The following is a 22375-nucleotide window of genomic DNA, read 5'->3' on the forward strand; positions in this document are numbered from 1 at the left end:
GTTTCTTTCCTAGAGAAAGAATTTCTCATCTAAGTGATAATGTGACCCTCAGTCCTTTCCCTCTGTACCAGTCAGTGGTGTCAGAGGAGCTGTTGAGCATTTTCTGGGACCGTATGGTTTCAGTCCCTCTGCCCAGCAGGGCCAGGTCTGGCACTCAGGTTGGATCCAGCAGCACCTTGGCTCCTCTCCGAGAAGGAGTTCAGAAAACAAGGTGTGCGAGCTGTGTCTCCCTGGGTGCCCTCCCCGGGTCATGACAAGTGCCCACCAAGACCTTTCCCATGGGGCTGCTCCCAGCCAGGCAGCCCCAGCCTGTGCCATGGCCCGGGTGAGTCCCCTGCAGGGGCAGACACTGGCACTTGTCCTTCTGAGATTTCTCTCCAGATGAGCTCTGCTGCTCCTTGATGCCTTTCATGCAGGCACAGCCCAGGACAGGGTGCACTCCTACTGGAGACAGCTCTATCTGATGGGATGGCCTCAGCAGTCCCTGCTGGCCAGGAGAGAGCCTGGGTAGGGCTGGGAGTTCCCTGTATGCAGACACTGAGCCCAGCAGGAGGATGGAGATGCTCTGTCAGAAGGACTCAGCCTCAATGGACGACACCCATGGCTTTCTCTGCCAGGGTTTCACTTTCCTGCCCAGAACAGCTCCTTCCAGGCTCTCCCACCTCCCCTCCTTTCTCTCCCAGCACAGCCCAGTTGCTGCTGGCCCCACACCAGTGCTCAGCCCAGGCTGCTCTGGGCAGTCCCAGCACAGCCCCAGCCCCTCTGAAGGGCACAGCAGCTCCTGGAGGGCAGAGAGAGCTCAGAGCCCCAGATGGGTGACCATGCATGGCAGAAGGAGCAGGAGGCACCCTGTGTCCCCTGCTCTCCTCTCCAGGAGATCCGCAGAGCTCTGCAGCCCCTTGGGGCCATCCCCTCTGCCCAGCCCTGCACAACAGCCCTGGCCCTTGTGCTCCTCAAGAGCTCTGACTGCTCCAGGCACAGAGCAGCCTTCCCAGGGCTGCTGCAGCCAGGGAGAGGCTTTCACTTTCCATTCATTCCTGATACACTGAGCAGGGACAGCAGACAGATATTTTGTTCAGTTTTATTTTAATCACTTTAATCCAGCGAAGGCTCTTCTTTTAAACAAAGTTTCTTTCTTAGGCAAAAAAAAGAGAAAGACCCTGACAGGGTTAACTCCTGGCGGGATTAATTCCTGTAACTTCCCACTAAAGCAGTGTGAACATCTTCTGTCTTGTAAGTACAGATCTTGCTTTTAAAAAACAAGACACTGCCAAGGCCAACTAGGCAGGCCTGTAGTTTTCCGGGTTCTCCTTCTGGCCCTTTTTGTGGATTGGGCTGACATTCGCCAACTCCTAATCATCTGGGATGTCCCCAGTGAGCCAGGAGTGTTGGTAGATGACAGAGAGAGGCTTGGCCAGCTCTTCTGCCAGCTCCCTCATCACCCTTGGGTGGATCCCATCTGGTCCCATGGACTTGTGGGGATCCAAGCAGCTCAGTAGGTCACTGAGCAGTCCAATAGGTCACCTGCAAGATTCTGCACTTGTAACATGATACCAGATGGACAAATTATTTTTTTTGTCCACACTTAAAATTTGTCCACACTTGACTCAACCACAACCTGTTCTTTTCTGGGGGATCACAACTAGTATGAGCTCTCAATGAATTCAGGCCATGTTTTTTCTGAGTGCATTCCCAAGAGCCCTCTTGACTTCCCTGCTCCCCAGGCTGTAGAGGAGGGGATGGACCATGGGCGTGAGGACGGTGTAGAAACAGAAGAGCACTTTGTTGAGCTGTCTCAGTGGGGTTGTCCTGGGTACCATGTAGACAACGTTGGGGGTGCTGTAGAAAACACTGCCCATAATGAAGTGAGATGAGCAGGGGGAAAAGGCCTTCTGCCTCCCCATGGTGGTTAGAGCCTCAGGATGGCAGCTATGATGCGGATGTAGGATCCCAATGGGAACAGAGAGAGGAAGACTACATCCAGGACACAGATTAGGAAGGTAACCAGTCTGAGCACCCTGGTGTCACTGCAGGCAAGCTCCAGCAACGGGGCAAAACCATGGAAGAAGTGATTCATTTCATTGGGACCACAGAACTGTAACCTCGAGAAATGCCCAGTGACTCTGGTAGCCATCAGTAATCCTCCTAGCCAAGGGCCAGCCACCAGCTGAAGACAGACTTTCCCCTCCATGAGGCTTGTGTAGATCAGGGGTTGACATATGGCCATGTCTTGATCATCAGACATGGTGCCCAGCAGATATCACCCAGTACCTGCAAAACAGCCAAAGAAGAAGAAGTGTGTCATGCAGCCTTGAGCAGGAATTGTTCTGTCCCTGGTTAGGAAGCTGGCCAGCAGCCTGGGCAGGATAGTGGAGGTATAGCAGATTTGCATACTGGAGAAATTCTCCAGGAAGAAGTACATGGGCGTGTGAAGATGCTGACCTGCCACTGGTGCACAACAACGAGGAGGCTGCCAAACATCATCACCAGGTAAATCATGAGAGAGAGGAGAAAGAGAGGCACCTGAAGACTGGGGACACCACTCAGTCCCAGGAGGAGGAGGAACTCCACTGGTGATATGCAGTTGTCCCATTCCTCTTTCTCCACAAAGTGCTGTAGGACTTTTTTTTCCCTGCTTGGCAGGTGGAGTACCTGAGCATGCATTTGTGTTTGTTGTACAAAGAATTGGGCAGAAGTCACTAACTCATCGGGATGAATTCACACTTTGTTTAAGGACTCCATTCTCAGTGAAAGGACAGGAACAGCTCCTCTGAGAAGGCCAAACTGCTCTTCTTAGAAGACTAGATCTTCTCTGATTGGAGACAAGAGTGTCCACAGTGCTGTGCCTGTTTCTATGGATTGAAAGAGAATGTTCAGTTGCTCACATTTAGCTTAAGACACATGATGTTATTCTCAGTAGCACCCAGAACAGGAATTAGACAAATTCTGCTTTCAAGGAACAGAAAAATGGGAGAGAGAGAGAAAAGTTCCACCGTGCTGAAAAGGCCTTTAGGGGAATGCAGAAGTAAGGACACTAAGCAGGACCAGGGGTCACAACTCCCTGAAAGACCTTTTTCCTAATGAAGCAACTCTGTCTCTGAAGAGTCCATCTCTTTCCACCAAATAAGAATTTCCAGGAGTTTCCAGCTGAGCTGTTGAAGGTGCTGTGAAGGGTCTGCTAGGCAGCAGAGTTACAAATAGTGTGCACTTGGGAGAGAAAAGCAGGGAAAACTGAATTCCAGAGACGAGGTACCTGAGCCATCTAAGCCAAATGAGGAAAAGTGATGTAGCAGGGGAAGGAAGGGAAAAGGAAAGGGGTGATAATCATTTGCTGACCATCTTTCCCTCCTCGCCTTCAATTTCTGGGTGCGTTGGGGCTGCCTCCCTGCAGCAGCACAGCCCCTGCACCTCAGCATTGCCACCTGAGTTCTCAGGGCTCCCTGTTCAGGGTCACAATGGAGACAGAGGAATGTCCCGATGGTGAGCGGGAGCCGAGGCAGAGCAGGACCAGCATCAAGCACAGATTTCCAGGAAATGCCTGAGCCACTCCGGACTGCCTGCCCAACCCTCTTTTCATCTCCAAATACATCTTTTCGACCCTAAACCCCTTCGTTTTTATGAAAAAATGCCCATTTCTGATCCCAAATCCTACACGTTACACCCTAAATCGTTGAGCTTTTACCAAAAAAAAACCCTTTTAGACCCCAAATCTCCCTTTTCCACCCCAAATCCCTTCGTTTTTTACCCCGAATGCCCATTTGTCAGCCCCTAAGCCCGCTTTTCAACCGCAAATCCTCGAATTTTTACCCCAAAATCCCTTTTTCTGTGTTCCTTTGGTGGCTATTTGGTGCTTCCTGGCCGTTCCGTGCTGGCTGGGCTCCAGTTCGGGGCATTTCAGGGCGATTTGGGGGGGATTTTGGGTCGTTTCTGCGGTGTTTCGGGTCGGGTCAGTCCTTGGCGATTCTGGACTACATTTCCCATCAGCTTTTGCGCGCCGTCCGGCGTTCTATGACGTCACGGCGGCTGCGACGGAAGCCGCGTGGGAGGAGAGAGGTAAAAGAGCGGCCGCTAAAACCTCCCGGAACCCCCCTGGACCCCAGATCCCCCCCAGGTCCCTCCCAGTGCTCCCGATCCCCTCCCAGTGCCCTCCCGTTGCCTTTCAGCTCCTCTCAATACCCTTCCAGTCCCTCCCAGTTCCTCCCAGTCCCGTCCCAGCACCCCCTCAGTCTCTCCCAGTTCCCTCTACCTTCTCCCAGTCCCCCCATATAACCTCCCAGTCCCTTCCAGTGCCCCCCGATCCCCTCCCAGTTCCTCCCATCCCCTCCCACTGCCTCCCAGTCTCCCCCATTTCCCTCCCAGTCCCTCCCAATGTCCTCCCAGTGTATTAAGGAGGTTCGGACCAGTAACATTCCAGTCACACCTCTTCCGTGCCTCCAGCCTGGGGCACTGGGCCTTGGGGGGCCACCAGTGACACACCAGTAACATCCCAGTTGTGATCCCTACTGCTTTGGGCTGGAAGGGACCTTCAAAGGTCATCTCCTCCACCTTCCTGCTCTGCAGGGAGGGTGTTGGTGCTCCTGGTGTGGAAGACTGGGCTTGGCCAGGTCGGAGCAGCTGCCCTGGCCTGGAGCCCATGGTCCCTGTGGATCCCAGAGGATTCCAGAGCTGGGGAGAACCCAACACAACACTGCTGACCTCCCGTGCACCCACAGAGTTGGAGTCTGCAGCCTCCCAAAACTCCAGGTGCTCTGAACAGAAAACAATGATTTGAGAGTGAATTCTGTCCCAGGACCAGAAACAAACTGAGCCTGAAGCTTCTCCCCGGGGTGAGGGCGTGGGGAATGGTGACCACCACCCAATAGGGAGGGTGGAGGAGCTGTGGTTGGGTCTCCCCCCACATCATCCAGGGAATCGCAACTCATCGTGGGGTGGGGGCTGTGATAGGGACCCCCAAGTCATCCCCAGGGTGTGGGGCTGCAATTGGGGACCCTGAAATCACCTTGGAGCCAGGGGTAACCATGGCAACCCCAGAATCCTTCCAGGGGGCTTAATAACCTCAGGGCTCAGGAGCCACAATCAGGGACCCAAAAACCTCCCAGGAGACCCCAACTCATCCCAGTAGATGACAGCTGATCCTGGATGTGGGTGTGATGGGGGAACCCCCAGGTCATGGTGGGGATTTGGTGCCACAATGGGGAACACAAAATCATAGCAGAGATGTCTGGTGGTACGAAATGACCCCTAAATCACCCCAAGGGTTGTTGGCAGGAATAGGGGAGAAGTAAAATATCTGGTGGAGTGTAAGTGCAAAGGAGTGATCCCAACTCAAGCCAGGAGGGGCTCACAACCCCAGGTCTTGGACTACCAAGAGAAGTTCCATCATAAAGTCATAGAACTGTCTGGGTGTGAAGGGATGTGACAGACCAGACTTGTATTTCTCATGATCACTCCAGAAGGACTGCCCAGACCACCTTTGTGGGAACTTCCTCATGGTACAGTCTGGAGTTTTCCTGGGATGGGTAAAACCTCATGGGCAGATTAAGGGTGATGTCTTCTGAGAAGAGTGTGTGCCTCAGTGTCCTGGATGGGTGCTTCTGATCCCATCCCTCTGCTCAGTCTTACTCAGGGCTGGGGATTTAGGAATGCCCCAGGACATTCCTCTTATCGCTGTTTGTTTGTCTGATTTTGTTAGGCCTGTTTTGTTTCTTTCCTAGAGAAAGAATTGCTCCTCTAAGTGATAATGTGACCCTCAGTCCTTTCCCTCTGTACCAGTCAGTGGTGTCAGAGGAGCTGTTGAGCATTTTCTGGGACCGTATGGTTTCAGTCCCTCTGCCCAGCAGGGCCAGGTCTGGCACTCAGGTTGGATCCAGCAGCACCTTGGCTCCTCTCTGAGAAGGAGTTCAGAAAGCAAGGGGGTGCGAGCTGTGTCTCCCTGGGTGCCCTCCCCGGGTCATGACAAGTGCCCACCAAGACCTTTCCCAGGGGCCGCTCCCAGCCAGGCAGCCCCAGCCTGTGCCATGGCCCGGGTGAGTCCCCTGCAGGGGCAGACACTGGCACTTGTCCTTCTGAGATTTCTCTCCAGATGAGCTCTGCTGCTCCTTGATGCCTTTCATGCAGGCACAGCCCAGGACAGGGTGCACTCCTACTGGAGACAGCTCTATCTGATGGGATGATCTCAGCAGTCCCTGCTGGCCAGGAGAGAGCCTGGGTAGGGCTGGGAGTTCCCCGTATGCAGACACTGAGCCCAGCAGGAGGATGGAGATGCTCTGTCAGAAGGACTCAGCCTCAATGGACGACACCCATGGCTTTCTCTGCCAGGGTTTCACTTGCCAGCCCAGAACAGCTCCTTCCAGGCTCTCCCACCTCCCCTCCCCTCTCTCCCAGCACAGCCCAGTTGCTGCTGGCCCCACACCAGTGCCCAGCCCAGGCTGCTCTGGGCAGTCCCAGCACAGCCCCAGCCCCTCTGAAGGGCACAGCAGCTCCTGGAGGGCAGAGAGAGCTCAGAGCCCCAGATGGGTGACCATGCATGGCAGAAGGAGCAGGAGGCACCCTGTGTCCCCTGCTCTCCTCTCCAGGAGATCCACAGAGCTCTGCAGCCCCTCGGGACCATCCCCTCTGCCCAGCCCAGCACAACAGCCCTGGCCCTTGTGCTCCTCAAGAGCTCTGACTGCTCCAGGCACAGAGCAGCCTTCCCAGGGCTGCTGCACCCCGGTAGGGGGTTTCACTTCCCATTCATTCCTGATACACTGAGCAGGGACAGCAGACAGATATTTTGTTCGGTTTCATTTTAATCAATTTAATCCAGCGAAGGCTCTTCTTTTAAACAAAGTTTCTTTCTTAGGCAAAAAAAAGAGAAAGACCCTGACAGGGTTAACTCCTGGCGGGATTAATTCCTGTAACTTCCCACTAAAGCAGTGTGAACATCTTCTGTCTTGTAAGTACAGATCTTGCTTTTAAAAAACAAGACACTGCCAAGGCCAACTAGGCAGGCCTGTAGTTTTCCGGGTTCTCCTTCTGGCCCTTTTTGTGGATTGGGCTGACATTCGCCAACTCCTAATTATCTGGGATGTCCCCAGTGAGCCAGGAGTGTTGGTAGATGACAGAGAGAGGCTTGGCCAGCTCTTCTGCCAGCTCCCTCATCACCCTTGGGTGGATCCCATCTGGTCCCATGGACTTGTGGGGATCCAAGCAGCTCAGTAGGTCACTGAGCAGTCCAATAGGTCACCTGCAAGATTCTGCACTTGTAACGTTATACCAGATGGACAAATTATTTTTTTTGTCCACACTTAAAATTTGTCCACACTTGACTCAACCACAACCTGTTCTTTTCTGGGGGATCACAACCAGTATGAGCTCTCAGTGAATTCAGGCCATGTTTTTTCTGAGTGCATTCCCAAGAGCCCTCTTGACTTCCCTGCTCCCCAGGCTGTAGAGGAGGGGATGGACCATGGGCGTGAGGATGGTGTAGAAACAGAAGAGCACTTTGTTGAGCTGTCTCAGTGGGGTTGTCCTGGGTACCATGTAGACAACGTTGGGGGTGCTGTAGAAAACACTGCCCATAATGAAGTGAGATGAGCAGGGGGAAAAGGCCTTCTGCCTCCCCATGGTGGTTGGAGCCTCAGGATGGCAGCTATGATGCGGATGTAGGATCCCAATGGGAACAGAGAGAGGAAGACTACATCCAGGACACAGATTAGGAAGGTAACCAGTCTGAGCACCCTGGTGTCACTGCAGGCAAGCTCCAGCAATGGGGCAAAACCTCGGAAGAAGTGATTCATTTCATTGGGACCACAGAACTGTAACCTCGAGAAATGCCCAGTGACTCTGGTAGCCATCAGTAATCCTGCTAGCCAAGGGCCAGCCACCAGCTGAAGACAGACTTTCCCCTCCATGAGGCTTGTGTAGATCAGGGGTTGACATATGGCCATGTCTTGATCATCAGACATGGTACCCAGCAGATATCACTCAGTACCTGCAAAACAGCCAAAGAAAAAGAAGTGTGTCATGCAGCCTTGAGCAGGAATTGTTCTGTCCCTGGTTAGGAAGCTGGCCAGTAGCCTGGGCAGGATAGTGGAGGTATAGCAGATTTGCATACTGGAGAAATTCTCCAGGAAGAAGTACATGGGCGTGTGAAGATGCTGACCTGCCACTGGTGCACAACAACGAGGAGGCTGCCAAACATCATCACCAGGTAAATCATGAGAGAGAGGAGAAAGAGAGGCACCTGAAGACTGGGGACACCACTCAGTCCCAGGAAGAGGAGGAACTCCACTGGTGATATGCAGTTGTCCCATTCCTCTTTCTCCACAAAGTGCTGTAGGACTTTTTTTTCCCTGCTTGGCAGGTGGAGTACCTGAGCATGCATTTGTGTTTGTTGTACAAAGAATTGGGCAGAAGTCACTAACTCATCGGGATAAATTCACACTTTGTTTAAGGACTCCATTCTTAGTGAAAGGACAAGAACAGGTCCTCTGAGAAGGCCAAACTGCTCTTCTTAGAAGACTAGATCTCCTCTGATTGGAGACAAGAGTGTCCACAGTGCTGTGCCTGTTTCTGTGGATTGAAAGAGAATGTTCAGTTGCTCACATTTAGCTTAAGACACATGATGTTATTCTCAGTAGCACCCAGAACAGGAATTAGACAAATTCTGCTTTCAAGGAACAGAAAAATGGGAGAGAGAGAGAAAAGTTCCACCGTGCTGAAAAGGCCTTTAGGGGAATGCAGAAGTAAGGACACTAAGCAGGACCAGGGGTCACAACTCCCTGAAAGACCTTTTTCCTAATGAAGCAACTCTGTCTCTGAAGCGTCCATCTCTTTCCACCGAATAAGAATTTCCAGGAGTTTCCAGCTGAGCTGTTGAAGGTGCTGTGAAGGGTCTGCTAGGCAGCAGAGTTACAAATAGTGTGCACTTGGGAGAGAAAAGCAGGGAAAACTGAATTCCAGAGACGAGGTACCTGAGCCATCTAAGCCAAATGAGGAAAAGTGATGTAGCAGGGGAAGGAAGGGAAAAGGAAAGGGGTGATGATCATTTGCTGACCATCTTTCCCTCCTCGCCTTCAATTTCTGGGTGCGTTGGGGCTGCCTCCCTGCAGCAGCACAGCCCCTGCACCTCAGCATTGCCACCTGAGTTCTCAGGGCTCCCTGTTCAGGGTCACAATGGAGACAGAGGAATGTCCCGATGGTGAGCGGGAGCCGAGGCAGAGCAGGACCAGCATCAAGCACAGATTTCCAGGAAATGCCTGAGCCACTCCGGACTGCCTGCCCAACCCTCTTTTCATCTCCAAATACATCTTTTCGACCCTAAACCCCTTCGTTTTTATGTAAAAATGCCCATTTCTGATCCCAAATCCTACATGTTACACCCTAAATCGTTGAGCTTTTACCAAAAAAAAACCCTTTTAGACCCCAAATCTCCCTTTTCCACCCCAAATCCCTTCGTTTTTTACCCCAAATGCCCATTTGTCAGCCCCTAAGCCCGCTTTTCAACCGCAAATCCTCGAATTTTTACCCCAAAATCCCTTTTTCTGTGTTCCTTTGGTGGCTATTTGGTGCTTCCTGGCGGTTCCGTGCCGGCTGGGCTCCAGTTTGGGGCATTTCAGGGCGATTTGGGGGGGATTTTGGGTCGTTTCTGCGGTGTTTCGGGTCGGGTCAGTCATTGGCGATTCCGGACTACATTTCCCATCAGCTTTTGCGCGCCGTCCGGCGTTCTATGACGTCACGGCGGCTGCGACGGAAGCGGCGTGGGAGGAGAGAGGTAAAAGAGCGGCCGCTAAAACCTCCCGGAACCCCCCTGGACCCCAGATCCCCCCCAGGTCCCTCCCAGTGCTCCCGATCCCCTACCAGTGCCCTCCCGTTATCTTTCAGCTCCTCTCAATACCCTTCCAGTCCCTCCCAGTTCCTCCCAGTCCCGTCCCAGCACCCCCTCAGTCTCTCCCAGTCCCCTCTACCTTCTCCCAGTCCCCCCATATAACCTCCCAGTCCCTTCCAGTGCCCCCCGACCCCCTCCCAGTTCCTCCCATCCCCTCCCACTGCCTCCCAGTCTCCCCCATTTCCCTCCCAGTCCCTCCCAATGTCCTCCCAGGGTATTAAGGAGGTTCGGACCAGTAACATTCCAGTCACACCTCTTCCGTGCCTCCAGCCTGGGGCACTGGGCCTTGGGGGGCCACCAGTGACACACCAGTAACATCCCAGTTGTGATCCCTACTGCTTTGGGCTGGAAGGGACCTTCAAAGGTCATCTCCTCCACCTTCCTGCTCTGCAGGGAGGGTGTTGGTGCTCCTGGTGTGGAAGACTGGGCTTGGCCAGGTCGGAGCAGCTGCCCTGGCCTGGAGCCCATGGTCCCTGTGGATCCCAGAGGATTCCAGAGCTGGGGAGAACCCAACACAACACTGCTGACCTCCCGTGCACCCACAGAGTTGGAGTCTGCAGCCTCCCCAAACTCCAGGTGCTCTGAACAGAAAACAATGATTTGAGAGTGAATTCTGTCCCAGGACCAGAAACAAACTGAGCCTGAAACTTCTCCCCGGGGTGAGGGTGGGGGGAATGGTGACCACCAGCCAATAGGGAGGGTGGAGGAGCTGTGGTTGGGTCTCCCCCCACATCATCCAGGGACTCCCAACTCACCATGGGGTGGGGGTTGTTATAGGGACCCCCAAGTCATCCCCAGGGTGTGGGGACCCTGAAATCACCCTGGAGCCAGGGGTAACCATGGCAACGCCAGAATCCTTCCAGGGGGCTTAATAACCTCAGGGCTCAGGAGCCACAATCAGGGACCCACAAACATCCCAGGAGACCCCAACTCATCCCAGTGGATGACAGCTGATCCTGGATGTGGGTGTGATGGGGGAACCCCCAGGTCATGGTGGGGATTTGGTGCCGCAATGAGGAACACAAAATCATAGCAGAGATGTCTGGTGGTACGAAATGACCCCTAAATCACCCCAAGGGTTGTTGGCAGGAATAGGGGAGAAGTAAAATATCTGGTGGAGTGTAAGTGCAAAGGAGTGATCCCAACTCAAGCCAGGAGGGGCTTACAACCCCAGGTCTTGGACTACCAAGAGAAGTTCCATCATAAAGTCATGGAACTGTCTGGGTGTGAAGGGATGTGACAGACCAGACTTGTATTTCTCATGATCACTCCAAAAGGACTGCCCAGACCAACTTTGTGGAAACTTCCTCATGGTACAGTCTGGAGTTTTGTTGGGACGGATAAAAACTCAAGTTCAGATAAAGGGTGATGTCATCTGAGAAGAATGTTTGCCTCAGTGTCCTGGATGGGTGCTTCTGATCCCATCCCTCTGCTCAGTCTTACTCAGGGCTGGGGGTTCAGGAATGCCCCAGGACATTCCTCTTATCGCTGTTTGTTTGTCTGATTTTGTTAGGCCTGTTTTGTTTCTTTCCTAGAGAAAGAATTGCTCCTCTAAGTGATAATGTGACCCTCAGTCCTTTCACTCTGTACCAGTCAGTGGTGTCAGAGGAGCTGTTGAGCATTTTCTGGGACTGTATGGTTTCAGTCCCTCTGCCCAGCAGGGCCAGGTGTGGCACTCAGGTTGGATCCAGCAGCACCTTGGCTCCTCTCTAAGGAGTTCAGAAAGCAAGGGGTGCGAGCTGTGTCTCCCTGGGTGCCCTCCCCGGGTCATGACAAGTGCCCACCAAGACCTTTCCCACGGGGCTGCTCCCAGCCAGGCAGCCCCAGCCTGTGCCATGGCCCGGGTGAGTCCCCTGCAGGGGCAGACACTGGCACTTGTCAGATGCTCTGTCAGAAAGACTCAGCCTCAATGGAGGACACCCATGGCTTTCTCTGCCAGGGTTTCACTTGCCAGCCCAGAACAGCTCCCTCCAGGCTCTCCCACCTCCCCTGCCCTCTCTCCCAGCACAGCCCAGTTGCTTCTGGCCCCACACCAGTGCCCAGCCCAGGCTGCTCTGGGCAGTCCCAGCACAGCCCCAGCCCCTCTGAAGGGCACAGGAGCTCCTGGGGGGCAGAGGGAGCTCAGAGCCCCAGATGGGTGACCATGCATGGCAAAAGGAGCAGGATTGCGCTGCAGCTCCCTGGAGGTTTTGCTCCACCGCCCCGGGCTGCACCCACACCCCTGCCCCACAGCTGGGACCCCCTAACTGGTGACAACCAGAGCATTGCCCCCCTCGCCCCCCACCACCCTGGTCTGTGTCTGCTTTGCCAGTAGCGGGAGGTGATGGGAGGTAATGGGAGGGGGTTTGTATCCCAGTACTGCCCAAAGTTGGGGTGAGCAGCACAAGATGGGGAGGGGGAAACTAAATTTATCCCTGTGATGAGGGTGGTGGGACTGGACACCCTCCAACTCGTCTGGAGGGTGGAAGAGCTGTGATTTTAGCTCCGTCAAAATAATATGGGGGGAGCCCAATAAATACTGGTGGGCAGGGCTGTGATAGGGGACCCCAAAGTCATCCCAAGGGTTTGGGGTTTGCAACTGGGGACCCTGAAATCACCCTTGAGCCAGGGATAAGGATGGCAAGTCCGGAATCCTTCCAGGGGACTTGGTAACCCCAGGGCTTGGAAGCCACAATCGGGGACTCCCTCAGGAGACCCCAACGCATCCCATTGGATGGCGGCTCATCCTGCATGTGGGTGCAGGAGGGGAATCCTATAGGCCATGGTGGGATTTGTTACCATGACAGGAGACTCAAACTCATATCGAAGTGGTTGGGTGAGATATAAACCCCTGAATCATCCCAGGGGTTTAAGACAGCAATGAGGGCGTCCTAAATTACCTCTTGCAGTGTCAGCACAATTGGGTCATCACAGCTCAAGCCAGGAGTGGCTCAAAACCCTAGCACTCCCTGCCCCATGCAATGACCCCTTTGGGTTTTGGGTGTCAGTGTACCTCCTAAAGATGAAGTAAAGGTTGATCAGTGGGTGTCCAACTCTATGGGTAACCTCCCTATTCCACCTCACAGTCCATTTTTACCTACAGTATGTTTGATGTAGGTTTTGGCTGCCACCAACACAAAAAAAGCTCAAACCCTATTTTGTCACCATACTATGGCTTCTTTCTCAAACATGGGATGACTCCATCAGGGAAAAGACCTCCCTGGGTGTTGTAAGGATAGAAAAGATTTTGGTCTAAGTGTAATTTTGAAAATCATTGAAATCCATGCAGGAGAAAAGTTTGACATCAGTGAGCAATGCAGGAGAAGGTTTAGGATCTGCTCAGCTCATCTCCATCATCAGAAAATCCATCAGGGTGAGAGACCCCAGAGAAGTCCTGACTGCAGGAGACGGTTTAGTGACAGATCGGATCTCGTCCAACGGTGACACCATCACACAGGCACCATGTCCTACACCTGCCCTGACTGCGGGAAAGGTTTTAGCAGGAGATCAGCTTTTATCCTGCATCAACGGATCCATACGGGTGAGAAGCCCTTTAAATGTTCTGAGTGTGGGAAGCGGTTTACCCATAGTTCCAGTTTATCACAGCATCGCCGCATCCACACTGGAGAGAGACCCTATAAGTGTCTGGAGTGTGGGAAGGAGTTTACCCAGAGTTCCCATTTATCACGGCATCACCGCATGCACACGGGAGAGAGACCCTATAAGTGTCTGGAGTGTGGGAAGGAGTTTACCCATAGCTCTGCATTATCACACCATCACCGCATCCACACAGGAGAGAAGTTGTATCCCTGCAGTCACTGTGGGAAAGCCTTCAACAACAGCACCTCTTGGATTAATCACCAACATGTCCACACTGAGGAAAAACCCTACACATGTCCCCAGTGTGGGAAGGGCTTTACAACGAGGCCAAATCTCACCCGACACCTACGGATCCATACGGGTGAACGTCCTTACACCTGTACTCAGTGTGGGAAGGGCTTCGCAACAAGATCAAATCTCACCCAACACCTACAGATCCATACGGGTGAACGTCCCTACAAGTGTCCTGACTGTGGGAAGAGCTTCTCTTATAGTTTCAATTTGAAAACCCATCAACGTGTCCATACCAGTGAAAAACATTAAAGCTCCTCCCAGTGCAAGAGGAGATTTTACTGGAAATTTGATTGCATCTGTCATTACCTGACCCATCACAGCCATCACCAAGTATGAAGGGTCAAGTTAACCTTGTTTTCCAAGCTCCATCACACCAATGATGATTTCTTCAGCTTCTTCAGGACAACAAAATGGAGTCAGCTGAAGAACCACTTCATGTTCCATCCAAAATTTGACTTTTAATATTTGTTTCAGTGTCAAGAAGGCTTTTTTCCAAATAAGATAAAAACAGAAAAGTATTTCCAATTATGACACCCTCCTAAAGGGATGTGGCAGGATGAGATCCTGGACACTTTTCCTGCACAGCAGGCTGGGAGTGCAGCTGAGGGAGCAGTAGAAGAGGGAGGCAGCAGACTGCAGGACAATGCTGACAGCAACAGAGCAGGATCATCTCTACTACACGGTTTTAAATCCTTCCAGGGATGGTGGTTCCACCACCTTCCTGGGCTGAACATTTCAACACCTAACTACTCTCTCAGTAGAGAAATTCTTCCTCTTAAACCTCCTCTGGTGCAACTTCGGGCCATGTCCTCTTTTCCTCTCACTGGTCACTTTAGAGAAGAGGCCAGCACCCACCTCAACACAACCTCCTTTCAGGGAGATGTAGAGAGCAAGCAGCTCTCCTCTCAGCCTCATCTTCTCCAAACTGCACATTCCCAATTCCCTCAGTCTCTCCTCAGAGCACTTGTTCTCCAGACCCTTCACCACCTTGTAGACACCTGTAGACTCCAGGAGCTGGCACAGCTCTTCAGAGGAGCGTTACTGCTCTTTGCCTGTCAGGAGGGATGCTTGATGAGCTCTCCTGAAACCTCTGTGAGACCATGGGTGATGTGATGGGACACCTCGAGCAGCCTGCAGTAAGGCTTCTGTCAGTTGTCTCATGAAATAAGAGACTTACAACTTGGAGTTTTTTTCAAGAGGATTGAACTGTTTGGTGAGAGCTCAGAAGACAAGAATCTGGCTGAAAAGGACCAGAACATTTTGCTTGCTTCATTGATTTCTTGTGAAGCAGCAGTTCTACAGGTATAAAAGTAGTTTAAAGACATATATATTCAATGATTTTACGGAAATAGAAGTATAGAAGTAGTAGAAATGTATAAGCAATAGTTTAAGGGAGTCTCATGGAATTTTAATAGCTGACTAATATAGATAGGGATGTGTATACGTGGCATTGGAATGTAATTACTATAGAAAAGTCATCCATAAGAGCAGATTATGGGATACATGAAGGTTTCCAAATCTACAGAATGACCAAAACTGAGACAAAATTAGTTACAAGTTCTTTTTGTATTTGTAATTCTGCTGCATTTGTGTAAAATTTCCATTCCTATTTGGTTTTCTTATGCTCTACTGTTGTGAAGTTTCTGATCATTATACATAGTTCTGATCATTATACATAATGTTACTCCATGTAATGCCACCTAAAGTTCTCTGATTTGGAGTGCCCTACCGTAAAACACATCAATTTGTAAAGTGCACCTCTTGAACAATGGAATTAGAAATGCTTTTGGAGAACTTAATTGACAGGTACATCAAGTGCCAAGGGTGTTGCTACAGAACCCTTAGCTTTGGAGGTGACACTGCTTGAATAACAAGGACTCAGCACATCATACATATCACCACTGCCTGAACTGAAGAAGCTGGAGTGAAGATGCTGAGCTTGTAGCCATCATGATATCATTGCCTTATGATATTGCCTTATGATATCATCATGCCTTGTGAGGTTTGGACTCATGGGGTGGGGGAATTGGATTGTTGAGATGTCATTTGAGAATGTGGTTTTTGTGATCCAAGCAATCAGCCTTTGTGACTGCACAGCCTGAACATTGAAGTATCTACTTTTGTGCTTTTATTATCTATATATTCTTACCTAACTTTCAATGAATTTGCGTTCCCTAAAACTTGCTTGAAAATAAACTTTGTTAGAGGAAGAGAACTGATATTATGACTGTAGAGAAAAAGACCTTGAGTGTCATTTCATCTTAATCTGACCAGGGGGTATTTGGATGTTGTCAGGAGGTTGTTTACCCTCAGAGGGCAACTTTTCCCTCAGAGGGAAACTCTGGGCTGGGAGATGGAATCTCCTTTGGCTGTTGTCTGGGTCGGGCCATGGGATGTGACAGTCCTGTGCTGTTGTGCCAGCAGCAGGTGGTTGTGCTGGAGTGCCCTGACATTTCCTGTAGCCCCACAGGGCTGTGCTTGGTCACTCAATTGAGCAGCTGCCCTGACTGAGGTTGGAGCATCCCTGGCACCTCCAGTGTCACCCGTGGCTTGCGTGGGCAGAGGAAGGAAAGGAGATTCCCCCTGGCACTGCCTGGGTGTCCAGTGGGAGAGTGGGAGAAGCAGAGGTTGTGTCTCTAGAGGGGAACTGGCTGTGCTGGAAAGGAGGGAGGGAGGGCACATGAGCACTGATGACTTCAGTGTGTGTCCCATTGGGTTCCTGGGGAGCCCCAGGGAGAGCTGGAGGGAGCTCCGAGAGAGTTGAGCAAGTGGCAAAGTCTGGCGCTGGTCCTGTGCTGCTGGGCCGGGCTCCTGAGCCTGAGAGAGCTGCTGGCAAGCAGAGAGTGCTGCAGAGAGAGAGCTCTGGGCAGGAGCAGCTCCTCTGCAGAGCGCAGCAGGGCTGAGGGCACTGCCTGCAGGCAGCAGGGCAGGGGAGAGAGAGGAGGGAGAGAGAGGAGAAAGGCAGCCTGGGCTGGGAGGGGAGCTGAGAGCTGCCTGGGCTGGGGGAGAGAGAAATCTTCCCAGCCTCTGCCATGGTGAGTCTCTGGCTGCAGGGCAGTGAAGCTGGGCTTCCTGGAGGGGGTCTTCCTTCTCCAGCTGGCAGCCTGTGCCACAGCTGCTGGGATCCTTGGGGAGGATTTTGGTGGGCAGGAGGAAAAGGTTTGGCAGAGCAGGGCTGTCCTGGAGCAGCGTCAGAGGGAGAGGCCATGGGGCTGCCTTCTGCTGGGGATGGCTGCAGGGGCTGAGGGAGTGTGTGCAGGCAGGGGTGCCCAGGGCTGTCCTTCAGAGCAGGGTCCTGCTGCCCAGGGGCTGTGTGCTGGGGCAGGGACTCTGCTGCCTGCCTGCCAGGGGCAGGTCTCAGCCTGCTCAGGGAGCTCCCTGGTGCTGGCAGAATCTGTGCCCAGCAGGAGACAGGGAGCACAGGGCGGGGTCCTTCTGGTTTTGTGACTGTTCTGTGGGACAGCACTGCTCTCGGATCCACATCAGAATATTTCTGAAGGGATTTTCATAAGCACAGTCAGGGCACTGATTTCTGCTGGGAAGTTTGTCTTTCCTCAGGCTGCAATTCTATTTCTTTGCAGGGTTGGAGGGAACCTCAGCTGTGGAGTTGGGATTAGGGGCTGTGATTACCTACACCTTCACCTTCTGTTTTTTTGGGAACCTTCTCAGTTTTCAGGTGTCTTCATGCTCCACCACCCTACATCCAGCATCTCCTTCCCAGGTTCATCAGGGTCTGTGTGACAGCACAGCCCTCAGCCAGCCCATGGGGTCTGGGTTGTTGGGCACCTCCTCGTCCATCTGCTCACAGGAGAGGGGAAGTGCATCTGTGCTGCCATGTGCCCACCTCCCCCTGCCCAGGGGCTGGAGGTGCCTGCCAGGCATTATCACCATCTGGGAGGGGTTGTGCAGGGCTGGGGGAGGGAAAGGCTTTCCTGAGTGCCTTTCCACTGCCTCTCTCCATGCCCCCCTCAGCTGCTCTTGCTGTTGATGTCAGGCTGGGAGCGGGAGTTTCAGCAGCAGGCACAGCTCTTGTGGCTCCTCCCATGCAGATGTTTTCAGGCAAGGAGGTGTCCAGCTGTGCTCTGCCCTGGGAAGCTCTGGGCAGTGCAGTCTGAGTGAGGCTGGGCAGGGAGCTGACCTCCCTTCATCAGATGCCCTTATTCCATCCCTGGGCTGTCTCCTAGGGGTGTCTCTCCAAGCTGGGAGCTGCCTTCCAGGGGGCACAATGAGCCTGGTGTGTCCTGGGCTGGAAACGGGGTGCTGAGACCTTGAGAAAGGGTCAGACACTGAGTGCTCTGAGCTGGGTCCCTCTGCTCTCAGCAGGGAGAGACAGAGACACAGCCCAGCTCCCCCTTCTCTGCATGCAGCTGCAGGCAAAGCTCTTTGCTCACTCTGTTCTGCCTGAGTGCTGCAGCAATGCTGAGGGGTTCTAATACTCTAGAACACTCCCCAGAGGAGATGGGGGGAGCTACAAAAGAAAAAAAAAAAACAAAAACCAAAAAACCCAAACCTCTCAAACTGCCTTCTGTTGTGAGGACTCCTTTATACAGGGACCACAGAAGACGCAATGCCTTTGGCATTGTTATAAATTGGGTCCTAAAAATTGACCAGGACACGCCAATTAAAATCAATTAGAATTTATTAGCAAGCAACAACAAGCAAAAAACAGCGCTGGGCGCACAGGAGCCCTTGTTCGACCAAGATCGCGCGCCACGGCTTCGGCTCTTCTCGTTTTTATAGTCCACCACCTGCTGGTGCCACGAGTTTCGGCCGTGTTCGTTCTGTGCATGGGTGCAGTGTTGCTAGGGGTCTGGGTTCTTCTTTATGTAATAAATTGACCATGTACTCTTCGTTTTATAAAAAAACCAAATTAAAATTTATTCAATTATAGCAAGTAGAATATTGAGCAAAACAGCGCTGGGTGACAGGGGGGTCTGTTCTAACCAGACTTGCCTCCTACTGCCACACCCACTTTTCTCACGGCAGGCCTTTTAAAGACTCCTCTTCTTGTTACATTTCTCTTCTTGATGTACTGCGCATGTTCCAGTTGTTACCAGGGGTCTCCTCTTCTGCCTCTGCCTCTTAACAACTACGTCACTAGGCCGTGATCTTAATGCTCCACCCACTATCCAAAACAGCTTACTACAATACTTTAATAAATGATTTTTTAACACATATAACAGTTTAATAAACAATCCACAACATTTTATAACATAGCTGATCTTTTAATAACCTTGCAGCTGGGCCTCAAGGCCCTTAGATCACTCTGGCTAAAGCTAAATAGTCAGGATTGCTCACATGTCTGTTTTCTTCTAAAAACTCCCAACACTGATGCTGATGTTGAAGACGTTGATGGCAGAGGCACTGTGGCTGCTGTGAGAGCTGTGTTTGGATTGGGTGTGCTTGAAATGCTCAAGTAGCTCAGCTGGAAAAAGCTCTGGGTGTCTGAGGAGCTGATTCTGAGACTGTGGAGAACCAAACACAGCACTTCTGCTCTCCGTTGCTCTCACATAGTCTGCAGCCTCCCAAAACTCGAGGTTCTGTGAAGAGAAAAATTATTTTAGAATTAATTCACTTCTATGAAGAGGAACAAGCTGAGTGTGAAATGAAAATGAAGAACCTTCAGGGCAGTACCCACTGGGTTGGTCATTGTCCCCCTGAGTTTAAAGCTGAAAGCAGTGGATTAACAGCCTCTTATCTCCAGGGCCCGCAGGCTTTGAGTTGAGGTTGGGTCAGCACCACCCAGCTGTGATGTGTCCCCTCCCCCTGCCCATGCCACAAGCCTGATGTCCCCAACCCTGGTGTCCCGTCCCCTCCCCACCCCCCCGCCAACTTCCAACCTCACCCTCAGGTCAGGTCCCTCCCCCCCGAGGCCCCTCCCCACCTTTTCTTCCTCTTCCCGCCGCTTCCTGCGATCGCGCTGCAGGTCCCGGAGGTGTTGCTCCACCACCCCGGGGCTGCACCCACACCCCCCGTCCCGCAGCAGGACCCCCCAACTGATGACCGCCAGAGCATCGCCCCTCCCTCCCCACCAGCCTGGGCTGTGCCCCCCCTGCAGGTACTGGAAGGTGATGGGAGGGGGGTGGTTATCCCAGTACTGCCCAAACTGGGGGTGAGCAGCACAAGATGGGGGAGGGAAGGAAGGGTGAGAGGGGGAAATCTAAACTTATCCCTGGGGTGAGGGTGGTGGGATTGGCCACATCCCAACTCTTCTGGAGGATGGAGGAGCTGTGATTTTCTCTCTCTCCAAGTAATTTGGGAGGAGCCCAAAACATTCTGGTGGGCAGGGCTGTGACAGGGTCATCCTGGGTAATCCCAAGTCATCCCAAGGGTCTGGGGGCTGCAACTGGGGATCCTCAAATCACCCTGGAGCCAGCGTTAAAAATGGCAATCCAGTAATCCTTCCAGGGGACTTGATAACCCGCAGGGCTGAGGCGCCACAATCTGGGGCTCCCAAAATATCTCAGGAGACCCCAACTCATCCCAGTGGATTGCAGCTCATCCTGCATATGGGTGTGATAGGGGAATCCCAAGGTCTTGGTGGGATTTGGTACCATGACTTGGAACACAAACTCATACCGAAGTGGTTGATTGAGATATAAGACCCCGAAATCACCCCAGGGGCTTAAGACAGCAATGGGGGGGTCCTAAATTGCCTCTTGCAGCATCAGTACAATTGTGTCATCACAGCTCAAGTCAGGAGTGGCTCAAAACCCCAGCACCCTCTCTCCCATACAATGGCCCCTTTGGGTTTTGGTTGCCAGTGTAGCTCCTAAAGATAAAGGATGATCAAAGGGTTTCCAGCTCTATGGTTAACCTCCCTATTCCACCTCACACTCCATTTTCACCCATAGTAAGTTTGATACACGTTTTGGTTGCCACCACCACACAAAAGCCCAGCCTTACTTTGTCACCACACTATGGCTTCTTTCATAGGCACAGGGTGACTCCATCTGGGCAAAAATCTCCCTGAGTGCACCAAGGACAGGAAGCTTTTGGTCAAAGTGTGACGTTGGTGAAACATCACTGAATCCATCCAGAGAAATACGTGGCATTGTTGAGGAACATGTGAAAAGGTTTAGGCCCATCTCCACCATCAGAAAATCCGTTGGGGTGAGAGACCCCAGAGATGTCCTGACTGTGGGAGACGGTTTAGTGACAGCTCGGATCTGGTCCAACCCTCACACAGGCACCATGTCCTACACCTGCCCTGACTGTGGGAAAGGTTTTAGCAGGAGATGGAATTTTATTCAGCATCAGCGGATCCATACAGGTGAGAAACCCTTTAAATGTTCTGAGTGTGGGAAGGAGTTTACCCGGAGTTCCAATTTGTCACAGCATCTCCGCGTCCACACAGGAGAGAAACCCTATAAGTGTCTGGAGTGTGGGAAGGAGTTTACCCAGATCTCCAATTTATCAAAACATCGCCACATCCACACGGGAGAGAAGTTGTATCCCTGCACTCACTGTGGGAAAGCCCTCAGTAGTAGCACCTCTTGGATAGATCACCAACACGTCCACACTGAGGAAAAACCCTACACGTGTCCCCAGTGTGGGAAGGGCTTCACAGCCAGCTGGGGTCTCACCCAACACCTACGGATCCATAGGGGTGAACGTCCCTACAAGTGTCCTGACTGTGGGAAGAGCTTTTCCAGGACCTCTGTGCTCATCAGGCATTGTCTCATCCACACAGGAGAGAAACCCTACTCGTGTCCCCACTGCTCCAAGAGCTTCAGGCAAAGCTCCCACTTGTTGAGACATCAGCGACTCCATAGGGGTGAACAACCCTAAAGCTGCTCCCAGTGTGGGAAGAGTTTTTACCAGAGCTACAGTCTCATCTCTCATCACCAGACCCACCTCAGCCATCACCAGAAATGAAGGGGCATGGTCAAGGTCACCACATTTTCCAAGCTTTAGAGTTTCAATGCTGTGACATCTTTAAGCTGGTGGGGTTTTTTACCATATAAGGCAAAGCAAGGAAGTGATTATCACTATGACAAACTCCTCAGGGGACATGGCAGGGACAGGCACCCATATGAAGCATTTTATTATGACTTTGCAGCAGGACTTCGAAAGAAAACGGGAGCGATAATCTGGGATTGTCATTTTGAGGTGAAAAGAACCCTTTTTAAATAGGCTTTTTTGAGAACATTTATAGTCACAGATTAAACTTCATTGGCCAGATGGTTGTGGCTGCAAATCTGGGTGGGGGCACACTAGGCTGAGGTTTGATATCACTTGGTTGTTTTTATTAATAAATACTCAATAGAATTTTACACATGTACATGGAGCAATCCCTCATGGCTGTTGGGGTGCAAAGGGTTGGAGAATGCTTTGGGTTCTCTGAGGTTGGGACCCCCTCCCCAGAACCCCTTTCTCCCACCCTGAGGTGGGGATAAAGCAGCTTCCAGCACAATGACTGGAGAGGTAGGAGGTAGAGCTGAATGTTAAGGGAAGTAGGAGCAGGAATAGGGAAGGGGTAAGTAGGAACAGGAATAGGGAATGGGTCAGGGGGTAAAAATGGATTAGTGCCCCTGGGTTGTTTGAAATGTTCCCTGGAGCAAAAACTAGGAGTTTTTTTCAGAGGTATACTTATCCTTGGTCTCCAGTTCTTTCAGTTTCTTCAGCAGTTCC

The 22375-nt window shown here is 52.0% G+C and overlaps 1 protein-coding gene, 1 long non-coding RNA gene and 1 pseudogene across 2 annotated transcripts; 2 read left to right on the plus strand and 1 right to left on the minus strand.

The window, feature by feature from the left end:
* Window positions 1-1912: 1912 nt before the first annotated feature.
* LOC115600237 lies at window positions 1913-3938 on the minus strand. The gene is made up of 3 exons (XR_003988866.1): window positions 3808-3938; window positions 2443-2852; window positions 1913-2271 (listed from the first exon to the last, which is right to left on the minus strand). It is a non-coding gene; the product is annotated as an uncharacterized LOC115600237 (long non-coding RNA).
* Window positions 3939-4694: 756 nt separating this feature from the next.
* LOC115600221 lies at window positions 4695-14321 on the plus strand (annotated as a pseudogene).
* A 6537-nt stretch (window positions 14322-20858) lies between these two features.
* LOC115600235 (zinc finger protein 3-like) lies at window positions 20859-21769 on the plus strand. Its single transcript, XM_030468532.1, has one exon. It carries the CDS (start codon window positions 20936-20938, stop codon window positions 21530-21532), a length of 597 nt encoding a protein of 198 aa, XP_030324392.1. The 5' UTR covers window positions 20859-20935; the 3' UTR covers window positions 21533-21769.
* The last annotated feature ends 606 nt before the right edge of the window (window positions 21770-22375 follow it).

This window comes from Calypte anna, unplaced genomic scaffold (assembly GCF_003957555.1).
Source record: "Calypte anna isolate BGI_N300 unplaced genomic scaffold, bCalAnn1_v1.p scaffold_147_arrow_ctg1, whole genome shotgun sequence".
NCBI lineage: Eukaryota > Metazoa > Chordata > Aves > Apodiformes > Trochilidae > Calypte > Calypte anna.

Coding starts and splice junctions, on each gene's coding strand:
- LOC115600235 (XM_030468532.1), top strand. CDS start 20,936: ATGTCCTACACCTGCCCTGACTGTGGGAAAGGTTTTAGCAGGAGATGG.